Raw genomic sequence first — 12,229 nt, forward strand, 5'->3', positions numbered from 1 at the left:
AAGTGAAAAGATAACCTACAGAATGGGAGAAATTTTTTACAAATTATATATTTGACAAAGGATTTGTATCATATATAAAGAACTTCCACAACTCAATATAATAAAAAGACAAATAACCCAATTAAAAAATGAGCCGAGGATCTGAACAGATATTTTGCCAAAGAAAAGAGAGAAATGTCAAAAAGTACATCATTAGCCACCAGGGAAATGCAAATCAAAACCATAATGAGACATGACTTCACGCCCACTAGGGTGGCTATTATAAGTAAGTGCTGATGGCGGTATGGAGAATTAGAACCCTCATACACTACTGGTAGGAATGAATAATGGTGAAGCCATTTTGGGAAACAGTCTGGCAGCTCCTCAAAAGGTCAAACGGAGTACCACATGACTCTGCAATTCACATTCAGTTATCTATCCAAGAGAAATGTGAACACATGTTCATATAAAAATTTGGACATGACTGTTCACACACCAGCATTATCCGTCATAGCCAAAAAGCAGAACCAACCCAAATGTCCACCAACAGGTGAATGGATAAACATGTAGCATATCCTTATGATAGAATATTACTCGGCCACTGAAAAAACTGAAGTGCTAATACATGCTTAAACATGAATGAACCTTGAAAATATACTACAGTGAAAAAAGCTAGACATAAAAGACATATATTGTATGATTCCATTTACACAAAATGTCCTTAATCAGCAAATCTATAGAGACAGAAAGTGGATTAGTGGTTGCCTAGGGTTGGGGGTGGAGCCCTGGTGGCACAGTGGTTAAGAGCTCAGCTGCTAATCAAAAGGTCAGCAGTTTGAGTCCACCAGCCTCTCCTTGGAAGCCCTATGGGGCAGATATGACCCTGTCCTATCAGGTCGCTGTGAGTGGGAATCAACTCAACAGCAACTGGTTAGGAGTTAAAGGTTGGGGGACTTCGGGAGAAAGGGGGAGTGATTGCCAATAGATAAATTAACTGTAGTGATGTTTGCAAAACCCTGTGAATATACTAAAAACCTTTGACTTGTACATTTTCAGTGGTTGAATTGCACAGTATGAATTATATTTCAATAAAGCTGTTATGAAAAACAAAACAAAAAATCTCTGGGGTCCTGAACTTGAAATGAATTATCAGTGTGAGGGTCACAATGTATCTTATCCTTAAAAAATTAAAATCCTAGCTCTATGCATTGAAAAGGCTTAGAAACAACGGCCAAGCCGGCAGCATGAGCACTCCTTGTGCCCAGACCGTGGTCTCTAAATACAATTTCTCATGAAAACGCCAGGGTTCCTTAGAGAAATGACTGAGTCCAAATCCAGAAAGCAAGGAAGCTATCAATGACTACTGAGGCCTCCTGTCAAAAGAACTTCACGTTGCAACTGGCTGAAGATGGGGCAATATGAGTATCAATAATAATAACTGTGATAGGTTAAAATACAAAGTATGTTAAAACCTATGAATGCATAGGATATTAAAAATAAATACACAAATCTCACTGGTCACATTTGGAGGTTCCTTTTTTTTTTTTTTTTAAGGAACTACTGCATTCTTTTGAAAACTGGTAAATAAATTTAAAAAGAACAATCAAGCATTTATCCTGCCTTTCCAACACAGTTGTAACTAAACAGCTGATGAGAAGTTATCAGACCAGCTAATAAATGAGGAAAGGATGACAGATCAGAATATCACCATACTGTACCTCCTAATGAATTAAATAATCTAGGTAATGATCATCAGTGGTTCCTGGGATAGAATACATTATTATTCCCAATTCTTTTGTTTTAGAGCTTCAATTTTTTTTTTTTTATTGTGCTTTAGATGAAGGTTTACAGAGCAGATTAGTTTCTCATTAAACAATTAATATACATATTGACTTGTGACACTGGCTGCCAACCCCACAACATGTCAACATTCTGCCCCTCTTCTTGACCTTGGATCCCATTTCCATTCTCCAGCTTTCCTGTCCCTTCCTGACTTCTCGTCCTTGCCCCGGAATGGTGTGCCCATTTAGTCTCAGATATGTGGTTGAGCTACGTGTGCTGTTTGTTTTATGGGCCTGTCTAATCTTTGGCTAAAGGGTGAACCTCAGGAGTGATTTCAGTACTGAATTAAAAGGGTGTCTGGGGGACATACTCTCAGGGTTTCTCTAGTCTCTGTCAGACCAGTAACTCTAGTCTTTTTTTGTGAGTTAGAATTTTGTTTTACATTTTTCTGCTGCACTGTCTGGGACCCTCTATTGTGATCCCTGTCAGGGCAGTCAGTGGTGGTAGCCAGGCACCATCTAGTTGTGCTGGATTCATATTATTCCCAGTTTTTAAAATGATTATTTATTTATTGTGCTTTAAGTGAAAGTTTACAAATCAAGTCAGTCTCTCACATAAAAACTTATGCACCCCTTGCTATATACTCCTAGCTGCTCTCCCCATAATTTGAGACAACACACTCCTCCTCTCCACCCTATATTCCCCGTGTCTATTTAGCCAGCTTCTGTCCCCCTCTGCCTCCTCATCTCACCTCCAGACAGGAGCTGCCCAAATAGTCTCATGTGTCTACTTGAGCCAAGAAGCTCACTCCTCACCAGCATCATTTTCTTTTAGAGACCAGTCCAATCCCTTCCCAATTCTTGACCTCTCCCTATACCCATGCCCTTTGCCATGTGACTCTGTAGTTTCTCCCAGTCCCACTGATGTGGAGCTTAGTCATGTGACTTGTTTTGGCCAATGGAATGTGCAGAGAAGTGACACTATGTCAATTTCAAATTTAGGCCTTAAGAGGCATCACATGTTTCTGCTTGCTTTTTCTATACATCTGCTGTCACCATGAGAAGAGTGTGTCCTGGTATGCTCATCAAAGAGAGACAAATAGAGCAGACTTGGTCCCAATATGCAGCCTGAGACAATCCTAGCCAAACTAGATTATCAGGCAGGCAATCCCCAGCTGAACAGGTGTTTTAGTGGGAACAAATGATTATTTAACTGCGCTTGGGGATAGTTTGTTGTCTCTGCATTACTGTGGTAAAAGCTCACTAACAGAGCTGGTAACATCATAAAATAAGAGACAATCAGAAATTATGTGCCTCCTCAAAGGAGAACGAAGAACATCAAAGACACAAGGAAAATATGAGCCCAAGAGACAGAAAGGGCCACATAAATCAGAGACTACATGAGCCTGAGACCAGAAGAATTAGATGGTACCCAGCTACAATTGATGACATCCTTGACAGGGAACACAACAGAGAACCCCTGATGGAGCAGGAGAGAAGTGGGATGCAGACCTCAAATTCTCACAAAAAGACCAGACCTAATGGTCTGACTGAGACTAGAAGGACCCCAGAGGTCATGGTCCCCAGACTCTCTGTTAGCCCAAGACAGGGACCATTCCCAAAGCCAACTCTTCAGACAGGGATTAGAATGGAGTATATGGTAGAAGCAAAGATGTCACCCTGAAGACTAAGGTGCGCCTGACCCAAGCGATAGTATTTTCAATTGCATCATACGCATGTGAAAGCTGGACAATGAATAAGGAAGACAGAAGAAATGTTGATGCCTTTGAATTGTGGTGCTGGCGAAGAATAGTGAATATACCATGGACTGCCAAAAGAACGAACAAGTCCGTCTTGGAAGAAGTACAACCAGAATGGTCCTTAGAAGCAAGGATGGTGAGACTGCGTCTTACATACTTTGGACATGTTGTCAGGAGGGATGAGTCCCTGGAGAAGGACACCATGCTTGCTAAAATACAGGGTCAGCGGAAAAGAGGAAGACAGTCAACGAGATGGACAGACAGAGGCTGCAACAATGGGCTCAAGCATAACAACGACTGTAAGGATGGCTCAGGACCGGGCAGTGTTTCATTCTGTCGTGCATGGGGTCGCTACAAGTCGGAACTGACTTGACGGCACCTAACAAAAATAATATGAGATAGAAAATGATACTGGTGAGGAGTGAGCTTCTTGGCTCAAGTAGACACATGAGACTATGTGGGCAGCTCCTGTCTGGAGGGGAGATAAGAAGGCAGAGGGGGACAGAAGCTGGCTGAATGGACATGGGAAATACAGGGTAGAGAGCAGGAGTGTGCTGTCTCATTAGAGGAAGAGCAACTAGGAGTACATAGCAAGGTGTATATAAATATTTATATGAGAAACTGACTTGATTTGTAAACTTTCATTTAAAGCATAATAAAATTTTTTTTTTAAATCAATGGCTTGTCACTGCACTGCACATGTGAAGAATGTTGAAAAAGCAAACAATTTGTTACATATATATTTATCACAATTGGGGGGAAATTACTTTAAAGAAAGAGTGAAGGCAAAATGAAGATGTACGTAAAAAAAAAAAAAAAAGGCTAGTTAGTGGCCATCTAAGATACATCGATTGGTCCCAACCCACCTGGAGCAAAGGAGAATTGAAGAACACCAAAGACACAAGGAAAATATGAGCCCGAGAGACAGAAAGGACCACATAAACCAGAGGCTCCATCAGCCTGAGACCAGAACAACTAGATTGTACCCAGCTACCATGAATGACCACCCTGACAGGGAACATAACAGAGAATCCCTGATGGAGCAGGAGAGAAGTGGGGTGCAGAATTCAAATTCTAATGAAAAGACCAGACTTAATGGTCTGGTTGAGAGTAGAGGCACCCCGAAAGACATGGCCACTGGACTCTGTTAGCTCAGAACTGAAACCATTGCCGAAGCCAACTCTTCAGACAAAGATTAGACTATAAAACATAAAATGACACTCGTGAAGGGAGTACTTCTTAGCTCAAATAGATACATGAGATTAAATGGGCAGCTCCTGTCCGGAGATGAGATGAGACGGCAAAAAGGGACAGAAGCTGGTTGAATGGACATGGGAAATTCGGGGTGGAAAGGAGTGTGCTGTCACATTATAGGGAGAGCAACTAGGGCCACATAACTCTGTGCATATAAATTTTTGTACGAGAAACTAACGTGAACGGTAAACTTTCACTTAGAGCACAATAAAAGAAATTCAGTGTTGATATGTTTTAGGTGTGGTAATGGCAGTATAATTACACTTAAAACTAAAGAATCCTTATCTTTTAGGGACACATACTGAAAAAATTTACAGACGAAATATTACGATGCTAGGATTCACTTTAAAATAATCTGGGAGAAGAGAGGAGTATAGATTTAACGAGATTGGCCATGAGCTGATTAGTAAGGCTGGACGATAGGTTCACTACATTATTCCATTTTTTGTATGTGTTTGGAATTTTCCATAATAAAGAGCTAAAAAGGGGAAGACATAAAAATGGGTGCCAGGAATCCAAATCATATGATGAAAACCACAAAATAGCCATTATATTTCCTGTTACCTGTTCTGTTCTTCCGTTTTTCTCGTTCTGCTTTCAGCTCCTCCATGGCTTGAGATTTCTTATCTAGTTTCTCATCCCGTTTGGAACGCCGTTCCTTGTTGTGGGATGTTACCTGGGAAGGGTAGGACATGTACGGTGGCCCTTTTTACCAACAACTAACGATGAGACTCCTTATACTCAGCAGCTAATCACACCCAGTCCTCCCATGTGAATCCGTATTGGCCGTAGAAGCTTAAAACTTGCACAACGGCAGGGCATCCTCTTGCGGACAAAGAGAATAGAGCAGTAGTCATCCCGTCTTAAACTCGCTACATATTAGGCAGGCAGGACAGGGTGACTGTGCTGCTCTACCCTCTTGTCCACAAGAGGATGTTCTCTCCCTTATGCAAGTGTGAAGTCTTACTTACCTAACAAACATCAGAATAAACTTTTTTGAAGAACACCCTAACCCAAACACCCAGTGCCGTCAACCATAGCTATTATTTGCTGATACTACCAACAAAGCTTTTCTTGATGAATGCAGAGATGACTAATTTTCCCAGCTATATTTATTACCAAGTTCAGGATGACTTACACGTGGATAAATATCATAACCAACCTGGCTATCTGGGGCAGGATGTTTACCGATTTTCCCCTAAGAGATGCCCACAGGTCAGTGGGCTGCTTTTTAAATGCAGACGTGGGTGAAGAAGTACTGTACTAAGGAGTTAGATAATGCAGCCAAATAGGGAATGATAAAATATGTCCAGAGATTAATGAAACCTAGACTGCAGCCAACACAATAGTTTTGTATGGCGGACCTAGGCTGGATTAATATAATCCCATCTTCTATGTCAATACAGACACACACTCAAAACAAAGGTCTTATTCTTTGGATAAGGAGCATCACTGAATTTCTTACCTGAGATTCCTGAATCTGGGTTAGCTTTTTCTTTTCCTGTTCTTCTTCTTGCTTTTTCTTTTTTTCCTTCTTTTCTTTCTTTTTGGCTGTTTTTAGTTTTTTCTTGATTTCAAATCTGGTTAAAAGACATTTGTTTGGTTTTTGAGTAGCAATGAAATATCTGTAAAGACTTATTTCTATTAGATAGGAGAAATGAAGTAAGGAGGAGGAAGGAGTTAGTAAACTTTTTTTTTTTAAGGCATTAATAAACATTTTGCCTTCTGGTAAGAAACACCATTGTGACTTAGAAGTACATTAAAACTACTGAATAGAAGTATACCAAATGTACTTGAAAGAATTAACCTGGAATAAACTTAAAATAGGAGAAAATACTCAGGATACCGCTGTACTCGTCTTTAGACTTGGGGTAACACCCAAGTCTCTCTCAGCCTTTGCACAACAGAAGAAAACAACTGGTTCCTGGGTGAACCTAGGGAGCAAAACTAAACTCCAGCAGTGACCCACTGGAAAGAGATCACGAGGCCACAGAGAGCCAAGGCCACACTGAAGTGGTCAGGAAAAAGGCTCTATTTTTAAAACACCACTTTCCATCCTTCTTCACTAGCAAGAACATGCCCCATTCCTTACAAATGTTCATGAATATGCTGTTCTTTTAATGAAATACAATCTAGGCTCCCACCCCATGACAAAAATCAGGGGTTCTGAAGCAAAATCATGTTTTATAAACTTAAGGTACTTTATAGAATAAAGGAATCCCTTTATTAGAACAAAGGAATCTAAAAAACATTATGCTCTAATCATGACACCCTAAAATAACCTTAATTGTCAAAATTTTTTTTACTTAGTTCTCAGACGACTATATATTTTATACTGCCCTTTTCATTCATTATTAATGTTGCTAATATATTTTTATGAGATAAAGAAGTGCTATTATGAATTTAATTTTTTAAAAATTAATAATACTTAAATAACATATTCCAAATGGGTCAAAGAAAAAAAATCACAGAGGCATTTAGAAAATATTTTGAGATGAATGAAATGAATACACAGCATATCAAAACTTAAGAGGGAAATTTATAGCTATAAACGCCTATATCAGCAAAGAACGAAGATCTCAGATCAATAACCTAAACTTACACCTTAACCCACCAACCAAACCCACTGCCGTCAAGTCCATTCCGACTCACAGCGACCCCACAGGACAGGGTAGAACTGCCCCATAGAGTTTCCAAGGAGCGCCTGGCGGATTTGAACTGCCAACCTCTTGGTTAGCAGCCATAGCACTTAACCACTATGCCACCAGAGTTTCCAACTTACACCTTAAGACACTGGAAAAAGAAGAGCAAATTAAACATAAACTAAGCAGAAGGGAAGAGCTAATGAAGATTAGACTGGAAATTAAACAAAATCAATGAAAACAAAACGTTGACTCTTTAAAAAATCAACAAAGTTGACATATAATACATGCTACAACATGGATGAACCTTGAAAACATACTAAATGAAAAAAGCCAGACACAAAAGGCCACATACTGTGTAACTCCATTATATAAAATATCCAAAATACAGAAACAGAGAGTAGATTAGTGATTGCCTAGGGATGGGGGGCTTTGAAGGAAATGAGGAGTGATTGATAATGGGTACAGGGTTTTTTTTTGAGTGGATGAAAATATTCTAAAATTGATTGTGGTGACAGTTGTACAATTAATTCTATGAATATACTAAAGCCCATTGAATTGTACACTTTAAAAGGGCAAATTGTATGCTATCTGAAATGTATCTCAATGAAGTCATTTTTAGAACTTAATAATAGCTTATTATTAACTTACTATGTATCACCCCACTCAAGGCTTGAGGAAAAGCTTAGGCAGGAAGAGATACATGACTCATCCAGATCACCTGGCCGGTGAGCCTGAATTGAGCCGATCTTCTGACTGAAATGTCAGCGCTCTCTCCACAACCATGCTGCCTTTAATACTGCCTGCCCCCACCTTTAAAAAACAATGAAGCAGCAAAAGAACAGATGAAGAATCTAACAACTGAAAATCATATTTCATTATTGGTGCTGCTGGTTATAAAATGAGATGCTAATGGTGCTTACATAAAAAAGACTGTTACAAGGACTACTAAATGCCATCCATATGAAGGTCTTTAAGTGTGAGAAAGGTGGAATCTCAGAAAGCTTTCTGAGTTGCTCTAATGCACTGCTTTGCAGATAACCAAGTGAGCTACAAAAATCTCAACTGTCTTTGTAAAACTCTGAACGCTGATCTTAATTATCATCATCCTGAACAGTCTTCCAGTCATTAAAATAAATTTCACTCAGCCAGTCAAAACCCTCATTCACATAAGATGAGAACAAAATCTGAGTCTGAGACAGTCCACACATTACACTTGAGCATCTTTGATTTTATTACAGTGCCCTATTGGCCTTCTATGAGCCCCCATTGTTCCACTCTCCATGGTTCAGAAACAAAAATTCCAGGAGTCACCTCGGAACATGTGGCAGCTCCCACACAGTTTCTTGTTTCTGTTTTCATTGTGCTTTAGGTGAAGGTTTACAGCTCAAATAAATTTCTCATACAAAAATTTATACACACATTGTTATGTGACCCTAGCTGCTATCAATATAATGTGACAGCACATACCCCCTCCACCCTGGGTTTCCTGTGTCCATTCACCAGCTCCTGTCCCTTTTTTGCCTTATCCCACCTCTGGACAGAAGTTGCCCATTTAGTCTCATGTGCCTACTTAAACCAAGAAGCACGCTCTTCACGAGAATTATTTTATGTTTTATAGTCCAGTCTAATCTTTGTCTGAAGAGTTGGCTTTGGAAATGGTTTTAATTCTGGGTTAACAGAGAGCTTGGGGACTATATCTTCTGGGGTTCCTCCAGTTACAGTCAGACCATTAAGTCCGGTATTTTTATCTGAATTTGAGTTCTACATCCCACATTTCTCCTGCTCCGTCAGCAACACTCCGTTGTGTTCCCTTTCGTGGTAGCTAGGTACCATCTAGTTTTTCTGATCCCAGGCTGGTGGTGTCTCTGGTTTATGTGGACCTTTTGTCTCTTGGGCACATATTTTCCTTGTGTCTTTGGTGTTCTTCATTCTCCTTTGCTCCAGGTGGTTTGGATCCATCTTAGATGGATGCTCACAAGTTTTTTGTTTTTTTTTTTAATTTTTATTGTGCTTTAAGTAAAAGGTTACAAATCAAGTCAGTCTCTCATACATAAATTTATATAGACCTTGCTATATACTTCTAGTTGCTCTTCGCCTAATGAGACAGCACACTCCATCTCTCCACTCTATTTTCATGTCCATTTGGCCAGCTTCTGAACCCTGTGCTCTCTCATCTCCCCTCCAGACAGGAGATGCCAACATAGTCTCATGTGTCTACTTGATCGAAGATGCTCACTCATCAGTATCATTTTCTAAAAAAAAAAAAAAAAAATCCCATAGTCCAGTCCAATTCCTGGCTGAAGAGTTGGCTTTGGGAATGGTTCCTGTCTTGGGCTAACAGGTCTGGGGACCATGACCCGTGGGGTCCTTCTAGTCTCAGTCAGACCATTAAGTCTGGTCTTTTTAAGAGAATTTGAGGTCTGCATCCCACTGCTCTGATGCTCCCTCAGGGGTTCTCTGCTGTGTTCCCTGTCAGGGCAGTCATCGGTTGAAGCTGGACACCTTCTAATTCTTCTGGTCTCAGGCTCATGTAGTCTCTGATTTATGTGGCCCTTTCTGTCTTTTGGGCTCATAATTACCCTGTCTTTGGTGTTCTTCATTCTCCTTTGCTCCAAGTGAGTCGAATCCAATTAATGCATCTTAAATGGCTGCTTGCTAGTGTTCAAGAACCCAGACGCCATTCTCCAAAGTGGGATGCAGAATGTTTTCTTAATTAGATTTTATTATGCTAATTGACTTAGATGTCCCCTGAAACCATGGTCCCCAAACCCCCGACCCTGCTTAGTTGGCCTTCAAAGTGTTCAGTTTATTCAGGAAGGTTCTTTGTTTTTGCTTTAGTCCAGTTGTGCTGACCTCTCCTGTATTGTGTGTTGTCTTTCCCTTCACCTAAAATAGTTCTTGTCTACTATCTAATTAGTGACACTCTCCTAACCATCAAAGAATATTTTCTTCTCTGTTTAAACTATTTCTCAAGTTCTTATAATAGTGGTCTCACAAAATATTTCTATTTTTGCAACGAATTTCACTCCGCAATATGCCTTCCAGATTCCTCCATGTTATGAAATGTTTCACACATTCATCACTGTTCTTTATTGATGCATAGTATTCCACTGTGTGACTATACCATAATTTATTTATCCATTCATCTGTTGATGGGCACCTTAGTTGCTTCCATGTTTTTGCTATTGTAAACAGTGCTGCAATAAACATGGGTGTGCATATATCTGTTCATGAAAAGGCTCTTATTTCTCTAGGATATATTCCAAGGAGTGGGATTGCTGGATCGTATGGTAGTTCGATTTCTAGCCTTTTAAGGGACCACCAAATCGATTTCCAAAGTGGTTGTACCATATTACATCCCCACCAGCAGTGTATAAGTGTTCCAGTTTCCACAAACTCTCCATCATCGAAAAACATTTTGTCTTTTCGATTAATGCCAGCCTTGTTGGAGCGAGACGGAATCTCACTGTAGTTTTGATTTACATTTCTCTAATGGCTAAGGATCGTATTTCTCAAGTATCTGTTAGCTACCTGAAGGTCTTCTTTAGTGAAGTGCCTGTTCATATCTTTTGCCCATTTTTCAACTGAGTTATTTGTCTTTTTGAAGTTGAGTTTTTGCAGTATCATGTAGATTTTAGAGATCAGACGCTGATCGGAAATGTCACAGCTAAAAACTTTCTCCCAGTCTGTAGGTAATCTTTTTACTCTTTTGGTGAGGTCTTTGGATGAGCATAGGTATTTGATTTTTAGGAGCTCCCAGTTATCTAGTTTCTCTTCTAGTGTTTGTACATCGTTAGTAATGTTTTGTATTATGTTTACATAATGTATTAGGGCTGCTAGCATTGTCCCTATTTTTTCTTCCATAATCTTTATCATTTTAGAGTTTAAATTTAGGTCTTTGATCCATTTTGAGTTAGTTTTTGTGCATGGTGTGAGGTATGGGTTGTTTTATTTTTTTGCAAATAGATATCCAGTTATGGCAGCACCATTTGTTAAAGAGACTGTCTTTTTCCCGTTTAACAGACTTTGGGCCTTTGTCAAATATCAGCTGCTCATATGTGGATGGATTTCTGTCTGGATTCTCAATTCTGTTCCATTGGTCCATGTACCAGGCTGTTCTGGCTACTGTTGCAGTAGAATAGGTTCTAAAATCAGGTAAAGTAAGGCCTCCCACTTTGTTCTTCTTTTTCAGTAATGCTTTATTTATCCGGGGCCTGTTTCCCTTCCATATGAAGTTTGTGATTTGTTTCTCCATCTCGTTAAAAACTGTTGTTGGAATTTCGATTGGAATTGCATTGTACCTATAGATTGCTTTCAGTAGAATAGACATTTTTACAAAGTTAAGTCTTCCTATGCATGAGCAAGGTATGTTTTTCCACTTACGTAGGTCTCTTTTGGTTTCCTGCAGTAGTGTCTTGTAGTTTTCTTTATATAGGTCTTTTATGTCTCTGGTAAGATTTATTCCTAAGTATTTTATCTTCTTGGGGCTACTGAAAATGGTATTGATTTGTTGATTTCCTCTACAATGTTCTTTTTCTTGGTGTAGAGGAATCCAACTGATTTTTGTATGTTTATCTTGTATCCTGACACTCTGCTGAATTCTTCCATTAGTTTCAGTAGTTTTCTTGAGGATTCCTTAGGGTTTTCTGTGTATAAGATCATGTCATCTGCATATAGAGATGCTTTTACTTCTTCCTTGCCAATCTGGATGCCCTTTATTTCTTTATCTAGCCTAATTGCTCTGGCTAGGACCTCCAGCACAGTGTTGAATAAAAGTGGTGATAAAGGACATCCTTGCCTGGTTCCTGAT

At 39.5% G+C, this 12,229-nt stretch overlaps 1 protein-coding gene across 1 annotated transcript in view; it reads right to left on the minus strand.

Moving 5' to 3' along the window:
* The window catches only part of RTF1 (RTF1 homolog, Paf1/RNA polymerase II complex component), a 69,592-nt gene that overhangs the window by 15,724 nt on the left and 41,639 nt on the right, over window positions 1–12,229 (minus strand). The window contains exons 5-6 of the mRNA XM_003418668.4: window positions 6,240–6,354; window positions 5,339–5,450 (exon numbers count right to left, since the gene is read on the minus strand). Of these exons, the coding sequence (XP_003418716.1) occupies window positions 5,339–5,450; window positions 6,240–6,354 (227 nt within the window). The remainder of the gene's footprint in view (window positions 1–5,338; window positions 5,451–6,239; window positions 6,355–12,229) is intronic.

This window comes from Loxodonta africana, chromosome 10, assembly GCF_030014295.1.
Source record: "Loxodonta africana isolate mLoxAfr1 chromosome 10, mLoxAfr1.hap2, whole genome shotgun sequence".
In the NCBI taxonomy this organism is placed as follows: domain Eukaryota; kingdom Metazoa; phylum Chordata; class Mammalia; order Proboscidea; family Elephantidae; genus Loxodonta; species Loxodonta africana.